Source organism: Aotus nancymaae, unplaced genomic scaffold, assembly GCF_030222135.1.
Source record: "Aotus nancymaae isolate 86718 unplaced genomic scaffold, 86718_ANA_hifiasm-v0.15.2.pri h1tg000059l, whole genome shotgun sequence".
NCBI lineage: Eukaryota > Metazoa > Chordata > Mammalia > Primates > Aotidae > Aotus > Aotus nancymaae.
Window position 1 is genome coordinate 25,031,286 of NW_026988473.1, and position 15,886 is coordinate 25,047,171.

General features: G+C 40.2%; 1 protein-coding gene across 4 annotated transcripts; it reads left to right on the forward strand.

The window, feature by feature from the left end:
* Positions 1-291: 291 nt before the first annotated feature.
* Positions 292-15,588, forward strand: COMMD9 (COMM domain containing 9). Of its 4 annotated transcripts, XM_012452356.3 has the most exons (7): positions 325-357; positions 406-514; positions 8,890-9,015; positions 11,121-11,260; positions 12,603-12,637; positions 13,773-13,876; positions 14,779-15,588. In XM_012452356.3, the coding sequence occupies exons 2-7, from the start codon at positions 482-484 to the stop codon at positions 14,917-14,919; spliced, it is 579 nt and encodes a 192-aa protein (XP_012307779.1). In that variant the 5' UTR covers positions 325-357; positions 406-481; the 3' UTR covers positions 14,920-15,588. The 4 variants fall into 4 exon arrangements, with proteins under 4 accessions (XP_012307778.1, XP_012307781.1, XP_012307780.1 ...); XM_012452355.2 differs by lacking the exon at positions 406-514 and having other exon boundaries at positions 292-357; XM_012452358.2 differs by lacking the exons at positions 406-514; positions 12,603-12,637 and having other exon boundaries at positions 292-357.
* The last annotated feature ends 298 nt before the right edge of the window (positions 15,589-15,886 follow it).

Below are 15,886 nucleotides of genomic sequence, written 5' to 3' on the forward strand. Positions count from 1 at the left end.
GAGTCCACCCACATGGGTCAAGGGGAAACCTGTTTCCCTGACCTGGTAAGTAGACAAGTCAAGCCAATTTCCTCCCCGAGTAAACCATCCTCCACACTGGTCCCCCTAGTCCTTCGGTCCTAGAGTCCCAGGGTTTAGCAATCCAGCCGCCGCGTCCGTCTTAATCCCGGCTGGACTCCCACAGCATCAAAACCCAGACGCCTTCCTCCACCCTGAAGGACTACAGCCCCCGGCAGGCCCCGCGACAACAGCGAAAGCCACATGACGTCGCTTCGCTGGGTGCCGCGGTCATGTGACTTCGGAAAGATGGCTGCCCTGACAGCGGAGCATTTTGCAGCGCTTCAGAGCCTGCTCAAGGTAAATCGAAGGGGTGGGGACAGCATGAGATGGCCCTTTGTCTCCTAGACTTTAGACGGAGCAGGAATTGGGAACAAATTGACCCTGGTTTGGAGCCACAACCCTGCTGCTTGTTCTCTGTGTGATGCCAGGCAAATCGTTGCGTCTTTCTGAAAAAGTAAGAAAAAAATACCGTTTTGACAGGAAGATAAGAGAAAAAAAATAAAATAATGGGCATGAAGGCGCAGTACAAATGCCCCCTCCTATTAGTCTCTGGGATTGGTTTTCGGGATTGGTGCATTAGAGTGGTAGTTGCTGGATCCACGTTAGCAGTTCCTCATTTCATCCCGTAGCCCCTCCTGCACTCCATCACTAAGAAATTATCTCCTACTGCGTCAGCCCAGCCCTCCGAATGAGCTGTGAGTTCAGTATTCCCCTGAGGTCCGGATTTTCCTTACTTTGTAAAGCTCAAATGAAATGATAGGTCGATTTTTTTTTTTTTTTTTTGAGACGGAGCCTCACTCTGTCGCCTAGGCTGGAGTGCAGTGGCGCGATCTCGGCTCACTGCAACCTCTGCCTCAACCTCCTGAGTAGCTGGAATTACAGGCGCCCACCACCACGCCCGGCTAATTTTTGTATTTTTAGTAAAGACACGGTTTCACCATCTTGGCCAGGCTGGTCTTGAACTCCTGATCTCGTGATCCGTCCGCCTCGGCCTCCCAAAGTGCTGGGATTACAAGCGTGAACCACCGCGCCCGGCTGGAATTATTTAACATGATTTGCCCTGTGGGAGAAAAGGCAGCTTTATTTTCCTTCGTAGAACTTGTTGCTATTTGCTCCTTGACTGTCTGTTTCATAAGAATGGAAGATCCATCAGCGACCTTTTCTTTCTTCCTCTCTTTCTTTTTTTTTTTTTTAAAAAAAAAACTCCAGGTAAAGAGGGTTGAGTTACTCTCCTCAATTTATGGCACATCATCATCATGGGTCCATGTAATAGATTCTGTTTTGTTTTAGTTATTTATTTTTCAATTGCCTTCTCAGTGTTCATTAGCATTCTCCACTCCTAAAGAGATCTACTCTTTTGTTCACAAGTGTTAATGCCCAACAAGTAGAACACGAATACCTGGCACACAGCATGTGCTCAGTAAATAGCTGTTAAATTAATTATAAATGAAGTAACAGAGCTGGGACTGGAAACTTAGGGCTCTCAGCTACCAGCCCAGTGCCCTTTCACCTTCATTTTGGCTGCTCTGTACCTACCCCCACCCCCATGCCTGTTGGTCTTAGGCACTCTTTTATTTTAAAACCTTTAAAAGATTAATATGTAGCATACATGCAGAAAAGTGCATAAATCATAAATGTACACTTAAATGATTTATTACACACCAGTGTAACCACCACCAAGGTCAAAAAATGAAATGTTACCAGTACCCCCAAAGTCCCCCTTTTGCCCCTTCTTTGCTTCCTCACTCTCTTCCCCAACGGTAACCACTATCTTTGCTTCTGAACAATCCATTTAATATTGCCCATGTTTGAATTTACATAAATGGAATAATACAGCATATCCTTTTTTTTATGCCTGGCTTCTTTTGCTCACCATTATGTAGCAGTAGTTCATTGATTTTCATTGCTACTGTCCTATGTACTTTCTTTTCTTTTTTAAAAAAAAATACTTAGACTTTTTTATTATGAGATAATTATAAATCCATATGTAGTTGTGAGAAATAATATAGGCTGGGTGCAGTGGCTCACACCTGTAATCCCACTTTGGGAGGCCGAGGTGGGCAGATCATGAGGTCAGGAGATTAAGACCATCCTGGTCAACATGGTGAAACCCCGTCTCTACTAAAAATACAAAAAATTGGCTGGGCATGGTGGTGCGTGCCTGTAATCCCAGCTACTCAGGAGGCTGAGGCAGGAGAATTGCCTGAACCCTGGAGGCGGAGGTTGCGGTGAGCCGAGATCGCGCCATTGCACTCCAGCCTGGGTAACAAGAGCGAAACTCCGTCTCAAAAAAAAAAAAAAAACAGAAAGAAATAATAATAATCTCATTTATCCTTTACCCAATTTCCCCCAGTTCTGCAGGATTCTGCAGATCTATACATAATATACATACTATATTGTGTATAGTATATGCATTATATAGTATGTATACTATTATGTATAGTTCTGTATATATGTATAGTATGCATATAACATAGTATACATACTATATAATATATACATACTATAGTGTGTATACAACATATAGTATGTGTATATATATTTATATAATATATAACATATATATTATATATATACTCTATAGTATACCTAATATAGTATACATACTATTATGTATAGTATATATACTATTATGTATAGCAGAATCCTGCAGAAGTGGGGGAAATTGGGTAAAGGATAAACGGGATGTCAATACCTAATGTCAAAGGTATTAACATTGATAGGCAAAATACAAAACATTTCTATCACCACAAGGATTCTTCATGCTACTCTTCTATAGCCACACCCTCCTTAACATTTGGCATTATTCATTTCTCTAATTTTGCCATTTCAAGAATGCCATATAAATGCCATGTAAATACAGTAAGTAACCTTCTGAGATTTGACTTTTTTCACTCAGCCTAATTTTCATCTATGTTGTGTGTATTCCTTTCCTTTTTATTTTTTTTTCCTTTTTATTGCTGAGTGGTATTTCATGTAATGACTGGACAACAGTTTTGTGTTGTGTAGTTTTTAGTATATATATCTTGTATTTCATTTTTTGAACAATTGCAAATGGTATTTTACTTATTTATTTATTTTTTTGAGAGACAGAGTCTTGTTCTGTGGCCTAGGCTGGAGTGCAGTGGTGCAATCTCAGCTCACTGCAACCTCCACCTTCTGGGTTCAAGCAATTCTCATGCCTCAGCCTACCAAGTAGCTGGGACTACAGGTGCCTGCCACCACTCCAGGCTAATTTTTTTTGTGTATATTTTTAGTACAGACAGAGTTTCACTATGTTGGCCAGGCTGGTCTCAAACTCCTGGCCGCAAGTGATCCACCCACCTTGGCCTCCCAAAGTGCTGGGATTATAGATGTGAGCCATCACGCCTAGCCCATATTTTTAATTTTAGTGTCCACATGTTCATTGCTAATATATAGAAATACAACTGATTTATGTATGTTTATCTTCTACATGCAAACTTGCTAAACTCAATGTTTCTAGGAGTTTTTGGTATATTCATTGGGATGTTCTACGTAGAAAATCATGCTATTTGCAAATAGAGACAGTTTTATTTCTTCCTTTCTGATCTGCACACATTTTATTTCCTGTTCTTGCCTTATTTTAGTGGCTAGAACATTCAGCACTATGTTGATTCATAGTGGAGAAAGCAGATACCTTGCCTTGTTCTCAGTTTTGGGGGCAAAGCATTTAGCCTCTCACCATTAAGTATAATGTTAACTGTAGGATTTTTGTAGATGCTGTTTATCAGTATAAAGATTCCTATTTTTCTGAGGGTTTTTATCAAGAATGCATGTTTAATTTTATCAGATGCTTTCTCTGCATTGATTAATATCATGTGATTTTCTTTAATATGGTAGATTACATAGATTTTCAAATATTGAACCAGCCTTGCATCTGTGGAATAAATCCCACCTGGTCATAGTGTATAATTATATTCTTATATATTATAGTATACACTTATATAATTATATACTTATATATATTATATATAATTGGATGTATCTGCTAATTTTATATATATATAATTGATCTCTATTTGCTAATATTTTGCTAAGAATTTTTGCATCTATTTTTATGAGGGATATTGGTCTGTGGTTTCGTTATTTTTCTGTACAGTTTTGGTATCAGGGTAATACTAGCTTTGTAGCTATATAAAATCATTTGGAGAGTACTCCATCTTCTGTTTTTCTAGAGGAGATTGTATATAATCAGTTCATTCTTTTTAAAATGTTTGTTAGAATTCTCCAGACTATCTGAGCCTAGAGATTTCTTTGAAAAGTTTTAAAATTGTGAATTCAATTTTCTTAATAGTTATAGGTCTATTCAAATTATCAATTTTATATTAGGGGAGTGGAAGTAGTTTGTGTTATTTGAAGAATTGGTCCATTTTATTTAAAGTATCATATTTATGTTTATAGAATTATTCATGAAGTTTCCATTATCCTTCTGATGTCTGCAGGATCTGTGGTAATATCCTCTTATTTCATTCCCGATACTGATAACTTGTGTCTCCCCTCTTAACTTTGTCGGTCTTGCTAAAGGTTTGTCGATTTTTATTGACATTGTCAAAGAACCAGCTGTTTGTTTCATTGATTTTTCTATTTTCAATTTCATTGGTTTCTGCTCTTATCATTGTTACTTCCCGTGCTTCCTTTGGGTTTATTATGCATTCCTTTTTATAGGTTCTTGAGGTGGTAGCTTAGATTGTCAATTTGAGACTTTTCCTCTTTTCTAGTGTATGCTGTAATGTTAATTTCTAGTTAATATGCTATCATGTATTTCTAGTTAATGCTATAAGTTTTCCTCTAACCACTTGCTAGGCTGTGCCTCACAAATGTTGATATGGTGTGTTTTCATTCTCACTTATTCAGTGTAATTTTTAAAATATCCCTGAGACTTTCCCTTTAACATAGGGATTATTTAGAAATGTACTGTTTAAGTTTATAAGTGTTTGGATATTTTTCTGTTACCTTTCTGTTACTGATTTCTACTTCGATTCCATTGTGGTCACATAGAACACATTCTGCATTACTTCATTTCTTTTGAATTTGGTGAAGTTTGTTTTATGGCCCAGAATATTTGATGTCTGGGTATGTTTTTAGTGGGCACTTGAAATGAATTTGTATTCTGCTGTTACTGGGTATTGTTTCATAAATATTAATTTAATCAATTGATGGTATTGTTGAGTTTCTTCTATATCCTTGTTGAGTATCTGTTTGGTTATGTCAGTTGTTGAAAGAGGAGTGTTGAAGTCTTCAGTTATATTTGTCTTCCAGTCTGTTTCTTACAGTTCTGATAGTTTTTGCTTCACGTATTTTTCAATTCTGTTGTTATCTTTTATTATTATATAATGTCCCTCTCTGTCTCTGGTAATTTTCTTTGCCAGTGAAGTTTACTTTATCTATTATTAATTTAACCACTTCTCTCCTCTGATTAATGTTTGCATGATATATCTTTTTTCATTCCTTTACTTTCACCCTGCCTTATATCTTATATTTTAATGGAGATTTGTCGTTGTTGTTGTTGAGACAGAATCTTGCTCTGTCACCCAGACTGGAGTGCAGTAGTGCAATCTCAGTTCACTGCAGCCTTGACTTCTTCCCGCCTCAGCCTCCTGAGTAGCTGGTACTACAGGCAAGCAGCACCACACCTAGCTAAATTTTGTAATTTTTTTTTGTAGAGAGGGGGTTTTACCATGTTGCTCAGGCTGGTCTTAAACTTCTGGGCTCAAGCAATCCACCTGCCATGGTCTCACAAAGTGCTGGGATTACAAGCCTGAGCTGTCAGGCCTGGCCAAGGGTTTCTTATAGATAGCATTTGAGTTATATTTTTAATCCACTGTGCCAATTTTTGTCTTTTAATTGGTACACTTAGACTATTAACATTTACATGTAATGTATTAATTTACATATAATTTACATGTAATGTAATTTACATATAAAATAATTTACATAATTATTTGTATGTTAGGGCTTCAAGTCTGCTATTTTATTTTTGTTTTCTACCTGTTCTCTCTTAGTTTTTCTTTCATTTTACTTTTTCCTGCCTCCCATGTTATTTTAACATTTTTTTAGAATTCCATTTTGATTTATCTGTAATGTTTTAAAGTGCATTTCTTTTTATAGCCTTTTTAGTGGTTGCCCTAATTACTACATTCTATATACATAACTTATCACAGTCTCTTGGTGTCATCATTTTACCAGTTAGGGCAAAGTATAGAAACCTTACCTCCCTTTATACCCCTTTATCTTTCCTCATTTATAATTGTCTTAAATATTTCCTCCACATACATTCAGAGCCACATCAGACAGTATTATATTTTTTGCTTGAACCTTCAAACATAATAGAAAACTCAAGAAAAGAAAGAAAGTCTATAGTATTTATCATATTTTTGTTTGCCCTATTCTGTCTGCCTGATTGTGATGGTTGATTTCAGGTGTTGACTTGATTGAGGGTTGCCTACATGGTTGGTGAAGCATTGTTTCTGAGTGTGTCTGTGAGGGTGTTGCCAGAGGAAATTGATGTGTGAATCAGTGGACTGAGAGAGAAAGACCTGCCTTCAATGTGGGCAGGTACCATCCCATTGGCTGGGGACCCAACTGGGCCAAACAGGTGGAAGAAGGGGGATTCTCTTTCTCTCTGCTCTCTCCCTCCCTTCTAAAGAAAGATGCCTTTTCTCTTCTTGCCCTTGGACATCAGATTCTGGGTTCTTCATTTTTTTGGACTCTAGGACTTAACACCAGTGACCTCCCAATGGCTCTTAGTCTTTTGGCCTCAAACTGGGGGCTGTACCATCACCTTCCCTTGTCTGAGGTTGCTAGACTTTGACTGAGCCAAGCTGCCAGCTTCCTTGGTCCTCCAGCTTGCAGGAGGACCCGCCTATTGCGGGACTTTGCCTCTGTGATCATGTAAGCCATTTCCCCCTAATAAATCCCTTCTCACATATCCCGTTGGTTTTGTCTCTCTGGAGAGCTCTGGCTAGTACACTGGTGTTCCACTGGTTTCTTGTTTCATTGTTTCCATTCTGCTTAGAGAACTTGTTTTGACCATTCTTTTACAGCAGATATTCTTAGTTTTTCTTCATCTGAGAATGTCTTGATTTCCTCTTCATTCCTGAAGGATATTTTTGCTGGGTGTAGGATTCCAAGTTGACAGGTTTTTTCCCCTTTCAGCACCTGAAAAATATTGTCACTTCTTTCTTCCTTCCATGGTTTCTGATATGAAATCTACTTTTATTCCAATTTTTTTTTTAAATAGGTAAGGTATTATTTCTCTCTGCTTCAAAGATTTTTTTCTTTGTCTTTCATTTTCAGAAGTTCAATTATATGTCCTAGTGTGGATTTCTTTGGATTTATCCTGTTTAGGGTTCACTCAGGTTCTTGAAATGTATAGGAGTATGTCTCTAAATAAACTTGGAGAGTTTTCAGCTATTATTTCTTTGAATATTTTTTCAGTCTTTCCCTCTTTCATCATCTCCTTCTAGGACTCCAATGATATGAATGTTAGGTCTTTCATTATAGTCCCACATGTCCCTGAGGCTCTGTTCATAATTTTGTCTGTTTTCTCTGTTTTTGGGATTGGATAATTTCTACTGTTCTGTCTTTTGGTTCACTGATTCTTTATTATTTCTATTTTGGTGCTGAGCCAATCTACTGAGCTTTTTATTTTGGTTATTTTGTTTTTCAGTTCTAAAATTTCCATTTTGTTATTCTTTATATCTTCTACTTCTTGGCTGAGGCAATTTAAAATGTTTGTTTCAAACAAGTTCATAATTATTTGCTGAAGCATATTTATCCTGGCTGCTTAAAATTCTTTGTCAGATAATTTCAACATCTGTCATCTTGGTATTGACATCTATTGATTACCTTTTTCTCATTCAGTTTGAGATATTTCTGGTTCTTGGTTTGATGAATGATTTTCATGTTTTATGTTCTGAGAATGGATTTTATTTAAATCTTATGTTTTAGCTGGCTTTCTGTGGCTCTGCTGAGGCAAGGGAAGGGGTGCCACCACATTACTATCAGTTAGAAGTTCAAGTCCAGGTTCTCCACTTGGCTTCTGTTGATACCTGAAAGCAGAGGTTCCTTGTTACCACTGGGTAGGAGTGGAATCTCTGACTCCACATGGTCTCCACTAGTATCACAGAATGATAAGGCTTGATACCAGCTGGTGAGGATAAAGGTCTCAGCTTCCTGCTTGGCCTTCTGTGCCATCTCCTCAGGAGGAGTGTTGGAGTACCTCATTATGGCCTCACAAGTCTTCTCACTTAGGTCTAGGTCTCCCACTCAGTCTTTGTTGACGTAGAGGTGGGTGGGGCCGCAGTTCTTTCTGTGATATTTGGCTGGGGTGTAGCAGTTATTGTCTGAAAGTCTTCTGTCTTGTGAGGCTGCCCCTTTATTGGTCCTTTAGTTAGAGAGAGCAGGTATTTACTGGGGCTTTTATTTTCGCTCTGCATCCATTGTCATTTCCAGGTTGCCCTCTTCTTCAGCTCAAAGTCTGAGATATTTGAAGCAAAAAAAAAAATCGAGGGAACTCACCATTGTGTAATTCCTTGTATTATGAGGTCCCTAGCAGATCTGCCTCCTTCTCTCCCCCTTCCAGAGTCTTATGTATGTTTTCTGTATAGTGTCCAGAGTTTTTAGTGGTACTTAGCAGAAGGATTAGGGAAAAGTATATCTATTTGATCTTTCCAGAAACCAAAGTCTTATGTAGCTTTAAATTTTAAATCTCAAAGGTATCATGTATGACTAAGACATTATTATTCAAAACATGTGTTTTCAAAGTCTGAGGTTTGTTTTTTTTCCTATCTGTGATTTAATTCATAGGCCTCCTCAAAAGATTCTGTCAGACAGCTGTGTCAAGAAAGCTTTTCCAGTTCAGCCCTTGGCTCAAAAAAACTCTTGGATATTACATGTTCCAGCTTGTCTGTGACCCAGGAGGAGGCAGAGGAAGTAAGTGTGGTCAGAAATGACCTTTGACCACTGGCCCTCTTAACTTATTAGTCTCTTTCTTAACTTCCCAGTCATTGCCATGTCCAAGGAAAATCCCTTGAAACATCTGCTGACACTAGAGCAAACTTTGATAAATGAGACATGAATGGGAGAACTACACCCAGAATCAGAGCTCCTGACCATTTTCTTTTCAGACCTATTACCTAGACAATGTGGAACAAAAGCCAACCTTTTTGTGATTTTCTTTTTCAACCTGTAAGTTGCTGATGCTGATGAATTGTCTGCTGGATAGCTTAGGGCAGATTTTTCAGGGATCTTTGAACAGAAGCTTTGAGGCCTGAATAAAATTCAGGAGTATGCACTGCTAGTTCCCATCAGGCTTTGTGGGGGGTGCTTTGTGTATCTCACTCCCTCCTCACCCCTCTGTCCCACAGAAGATCCCCTTCTCCTCAGCTCACCTGATCTCAGCAGGTGGCCAAGAGGGAGATAAAGGTAACTCGTAGTAAGTTATTGTGTAGCAGTGACAGCCTTATCTTTCCAAGGCATATATGTTTTTAGAACAGCAGCTTCTTCATCTAAATGGGACTATATATTTGGACTTTTTTGTTTTTGAGACAGGGTCTAGTTTTGTTACCCAGGCTGGAGGGCAGTGGCATGAACATGGCTCACTGCAGCCTCGACCTCCCAGGCTCAAGCAATCCTCCCACCTCAGCTCCATGAGTCGCTGAGACTACAGGCATGTGCCACCATGCCTGGCTAATTTTTGTATGTTTTATACAGATGAAGTTTTGCTATGTTGCCCAGTCTGGTCTCAAACTCCTGAGTTCAAGCCATCCACCCACCTCGGCCTCCCAAAGTGCTGGGATTATAGGCATGAGCGACTGTACCTGGCCTATGTTTTTTGTTTTTAGTTTTAATTCTGGATCTTTGTTTATTGAAATGAGCTGTAGAAAAGGAAAAGGAAAAAGCAGGATTATGGACTTGAAGACTTATTTTGGGTTCCCCCCAAAGTAGATTATTTGAGAGGTGATTCTAGGAAGCACAGAGCACTGGGGAAAATCAAACAGGGAAAGAAAGTCAATAAAAGAGGATGTTAAGAGTGGTTACTGCTGTGGAAAACTTGGGGTCCTGTAAGAAACCAAGTAGAACACCTCTCAGAATTGTTCCCTGGAGGACAGAGAGGCTTGGCCATTTATCCATGAACACCCACTCTCATTGGCGGAAAGGTGATGACTTCCCTTCACTTCTAGGTTGTGTCAGGCAATCTGCAGTAATATCAGAGAAAGTCCTAAAGCAGAGAAACAGTTACCTCCAGAGAGCTGTGTTTTTAGGTTAGCAAAGCATTACTGTATTCACAAGACTACCATAAACCACTCTTACACTTCGAAGTTACAGATTCACTTGGAAGGACCTAGGATGGGAACACAGCATTTTAGCAGGACGGGCAGACACTCCTTTTCCCAGGAGGAACCCACACAGCTGGCCAGGAGCTGTTTGTTCTCTTTGCCCTCCTAGGTGACCGTTGAGAGGAAAGGACATTGAATCCTACCACCCTGGATTCAAGGCCCTCACTCCACAGGACCCAGTATCCCATGTCACAGTTCAGTAAGCACAGCTTCAGGTTCTCAAAAGGAGCCTGTAGCCACACGTAGGCAAGTCCAAAGCCACAGGCACCCCAGGTGTTTATGCAGTCCTTTTAGTTCAGAGGCTGGGACCAATGCAGTGTTGCTTAGTAACACAGCTGACTTTCCAGTGCTCTCAGGTTACCAGGGAAACAGCACCGGAAAGTTAACTGAAGGTCAGATTCTCATGCAGAAGGAAAAGGGCTATATTAACTCTTTGCCCACAAGTGGAGAGTTTCTGGTAAGCTGACAGCTTCCTAGATCAGGCAGCTGCATCTGTCTTCTGAACCAACAGGTGAACTCCAAGGCAGGCTGAGGCACGTGGGACATGAGCATGTGCTGTGCACAGAGGCCTGTGGTCTTGTGACTCAATTGAATGACCATGGCAACCTTAGGGGTATAGAGCCCTGCCCCTAGCCCTGTCTTGTGCCCCCTGCCTGCTGCTTCTGTTGTAGCTACAGGGTGGCTCCGTCTGTCTTGCAGCTGCTCCAGGCTCTGCACCGCCTCACTAGGCTGGTGGCATTCCGTGACTTGTCTTCTGCCGAGGCGATTCTGGCTCTCTTTCCAGAAAATTTCCACCAAAACCTCAAAAACCTACTGACAAAGATCATCCTAGAACATGTGTAAGTGCTCATTTCTTAAAAGTCCCTTCTAACTTTTATATTTCTTATTATTTTTATTCCCATTCTAGAAATAATAATATGCTCAATTGTTGAAAACTTAGAAAGCACAGATAAGCAAAAAGAAAATAAGGCACCTATAATTCCACCAGCCAGAGGTTAGCAGTAGTCTTTTGTTAATAGAAAGCCTTTTAAGACATGTTTATTTTTTTCTCTTTACACATCTACAGGAGGTTGACGTTTTGTTTTTGCTTTTACAAAATGGATCATGCCATTTTATAACTTGCTTATTTGCTGTTAACAGTATTAACGATAGTGACATTTCAGGTCAATATTTACCTTCGATATCATTGTAATGGTTAAACATATTCTATTATAGGAAGAAATGATGTATAACTTAATTTTAAAATTTCTTAGTGTTGGACACTGAGGCTGTTGGCACTTTTTCATTTCAGTGAACAACTTACAATGAAAATTTTGCTCGTGTGCTTAATTATTTTTTTTACTGGGTTAAAGGTAATGGACATTTTGAGGATTTGGCCTTAAATTTTCAAGTTGGCCATTAGAAAGATTGCAGTATTTTTCCACAGTAGTAGGATGCACGTGTGCCCCTCTCCCTACACCTTCACTGAGGGGATTTTTTTCTTACATTTTTCCCAGTTCCACAAATGGCAAATGGTACCTCATTTCAGTGTTCCTACCTTTGACACTAATGACGTCAGATATCTTTTTCATATGTTTATTGATCATTTTTATTTCTTTTGTGAAGTATCTGTATATTTTCTTGGCTGGAAAGTTCCTTTTAAGCACATACATTTTAAGCAGAATTGATTAACTGTTGGTCAGCAGAAAGCTTGAACAGACCTCTCTAATAGCAATAACTGATAATGCCTATTTACCCAAGGTTTTATTGTATATTAAGAACTTTCTCATACATGACCACATTTTATTCTGTTCATTGTAGCATTAGACAGGTCCGTTTGGATGTGTTTTTGCAGAAGATGCAATATTAGGGTATGCAGTAGGTACTCAATGAAGAGAGGATAAGTTGACCTCTTTTTTTGTTTTGTCTTTCAGAACGGTAGCACAGTAAGATTACAATACATTGTATTTTCTTCTTTTTTGTCCTAAACTATGAAAACTAACAACATGACCTTAACATCACTGAGCTTTGTAAAACAGATAAACAAAAGGCTTTCTTGGAGAGAGGGGTTTCTGTGGTGCTTTCCTGTTAGCAGATGATGATAGGTCTGAAGATCACAGGAAGGTCCAAGGTCCTCTCTATCAGAAGAGTCAGTCTCATCCACTTTCCATTATTTTTTCCTCATTTTTCCCTCTTAAACAGGTCTACTTGGAGAACCGAAGCCCAGGCAAATCAGAGTGAGTACCAGAAATCTGCCCCACCCTTCTTACTTGTCTCTTCAGCCCCAGCTCTCAATCTGCTAGGTGACCAGAGATTTCGACAGAAACCAAACTGAACCTTTCTAGTCTCAACCCATACTCTGTGTATGGTGGGGTTTTTTTCCCTAATTCTACTTTTAACTTTTTTTCTGATTATAAACATTATTATATAGGCATGTTGTTAGAAATATCGGCCAGGCATGGTGGCTCACACCTGTAATCCCAGCACTTTGGAAGGATGAGGCAGGTGGATCATGAGATCAGCCTGGCCAAGATGGTGAAACCCCATCTCTACTGAAAATACAAAAATTAGCCGGGCATGGTGGGGGTCGCCTGTAATCCCAGTTACTCCAGAGGCTGAGGCAGAGAATTGCTTGAACCTGGGAGGTGGAGGTTGCAGTGGAACCGAGGCTGCACTCCAGCCTGGGCGACAGAGTGAGACTCTGTCTCAAAAATAAAAAAACAAAACAAAAAAAACCAGAACTATCCAAAGCAGAAAGTAAAGTACTTAAAATAATGCTATTTCAATTGTGAAAAAAAATTAACAGTAATTGAAATTAGTTTGAAAGACTGAATAAAAGTCCGTGTTTAATAAATGGTCATTACACTAACTCTGAGCCAGCCACAGTGCTGGAGCAGTTTATCTGCATTAAGTCATTTAGTCCCCCGACAGCCCTGTGAGCTAGGCTGATGAGCAAACAGAAGCTCAGAGGTTAGGTAAGTGGTAGCACCTGTATTCAAGTCAAGTCTATTTTTCTCTAAAACAAGAGCTCTTACCACTATTTCTGAAACTGCACATTTCTTAAGCCTCAGGCCATGATTTATTCTCTGCCTCGTGTCACTTCTCATTCTGCCCTGAATCTGGAGGGCTGGGTGTTCAGGCGGAAGCCTGGATATGCTGCCACTGTGAATTAGTACTAAGTGCAGGCAGCACAGAGCACTGGGTAAGGCACATGACTTGCCGTGGGTCTTGGGTTTGTCTGTCTGTCTCTCTCAGACTTGCTACGTAGACCAATGTATTGTATGTGTACAGTCCTCAGAGCCGCCTGTCATAGAATAAAGGCTTGTTAAACATGAGCGGCGTGAGCATTGAGCTGAGTGGTTCCTTCCACAGTCTCTCTGCCACGCCTGGTGGATCTGGACTGGAGAGTGGATATCAAAACCTCCTCAGACAGCATCAGCCGCATGGCCGTCCCCACCTGCCTGCTCCAGATGAAGGTACATTCACTATCATGCCGTTAGAAAGAAGAAGCCACACCCCTGTGGCCATCTAAAACACCAGTCTCCAAGGTTTGGGATCTCTAACCCATATATTTTTAAAAATTATCATCCCCTTTCTCCTTTGTTTAGTTACAAAGTGTATGTGTACTACCGTATTAACATGTTGTGGACATATTAAAATAATAAAACAAATGCAAAACATATTTTTAAAATAATTTGCTGATACCTAAAGGTTACCCTATACTCTTAGCAGTTTAGCTTTAACCATAGTGTCGCGCTTCCAGACTTTGATTACTCTGCCTGATAATTTCAGTGTACTTTAGCCAACTTCTTGTCCAGTGATTGGCCTGTCATTATTTGTAACGCGGCTGATCTAGAGGTTCTACCAGCAGCTGGAGAAGTGTCAGGACTTCGTTTTCTTGCTCACACACTTTTGCTTCATTGGTGTTGTCTTCGTTTTATAGTTCTTTTCAGGAATCTTTTTAAGCCACATGTCCATTTTGTAGTTTTTGTTTAGTTAAAACTAGATATTTACATATCTACATAACCAGATACCCAGAAATTCAACACTTGTAAGAAAACGAAGAAGGGTGCCTCTAGCAATTAAGTTTTAAATAATAGCAAAGCTTAACTTTTTAATTTTTTTTAAACTAAAGGTTGTAATATTGTTCCTGCATCTCAATGGACTGTCTTATGTATCCAACAGAGCCCACTCCTTAAAGTACCATGGTAAACACACGTCATGTTTTTCTCAATGGCTAGTACTCTAGTGCTTAGGAAAGAGCTTGTCTTCAAAGGTTCAGCAGAACTGAGCTCAGCCTCGCAGGCTCAGGGCTCACTTACAGGGAGATAGGAAAAGAGGCAGCTATGACTTTCTGGGCTGTGTTCTCTTATTTCAGATCCAGGAAGATCCCAGCCTATGCGGAGACAAACCCTCCATCTCAGTTGTCACCATGGAGCTGAGCAAAGAAACACTGGATACCATGTTAGATGGCCTGGGCCGCATCCGAGACCAGCTCTCTGCCGTGGCCAGTAAATGATCCAGCCAGCTGCTGGTGCCACTGCCATGACCCAGCTGCTCGTGAGCGACAGAAGTCTCCCACATGCAGGATGCCCTCGCAGCTGCAGCTGATAACAGGCAGGATGGTGGGGACAACAGGGGGCTACTGCCATCCAGAAGTTACAGTTGGATTGGGAGGAAGCAGCCAGACCCCCTGCTGTTCTCCTCACTCATCTTTCTCTTTCTGAAGCTGGAGAGCAGAAGCTCCCATCTTTGAAAAACTCCTGAGTACAACTTCATTACCACCATGGCTAAGTGAGGGAACATTTGCATCCTCGGTTTCCTCTGTATATAGCTGTTTGGGAAATTCAGGCCCAAATCATGCAGCTTATCCAATAAGTTTATTTCCAACATTAGCTCTGATTAGTTCATTTCCAATCCCAGAATACATGGAGGGAATCAGGCAGGTGATGCTACCAGTTCCCCCTCCTCTGTCAGAGAAGCCAGGCAGAACCCACAGAGCATGGTCTATCCAGAGTGTCCCCTGAGCTTCCTCCACCCCCCTGGACCCCCTTTTCAGTGTAGGAAGTCTGAAATGGGTGCTAATTCCCTTCTTCATGAAGCCAGGGCCCTCTTTCCTCATATAATGCAGCCACTCCTGGGGGAAGAAGTGGGAAAAATTGGAAATAAACAATAGTTCTAAAACTTCCATGATTTTTGTAGCTTCTTTTGTACCCAAGTTGTGGCGTTTGGCAAGTACTTTCTCCAGGTTTTAAAGATGATCCCAACTTCCTAATTCCCAGGTAAGCCATTGACTCATGGCATAACATAAAATCAGGCAAATGAATCTCACCACCTTCCGTGTTTTCACCTGTCATGTAGAACAAAAGGAAGCAAGGCTGACTGTAGTATGTGCTTGTTACAAGAGCTATGATGAAGGTGCTCCTTCCAGTTTAACCAAATGAGATCATCTCTGTCATGTGTCTGGTGCCTCATAGGGACTCCAT

Excerpts from the sequence above, each read along its gene's own strand:
- COMMD9 (XM_012452355.2), top strand. The coding sequence starts at position 307 with ATGGCTGCCCTGACAGCGGAGCATTTTGCAGCGCTTCAGAGCCTGCTC. Across the intron at positions 9,016-11,120 it reads CCCAGGAGGAGGCAGAGGAA|CTGCTCCAGGCTCTGCACCG; the intron begins GTAAGTGTGGTC and ends TCTGTCTTGCAG. Across the intron at positions 13,877-14,778 it reads CCTGCCTGCTCCAGATGAAG|ATCCAGGAAGATCCCAGCCT; the intron begins GTACATTCACTA and ends CTCTTATTTCAG.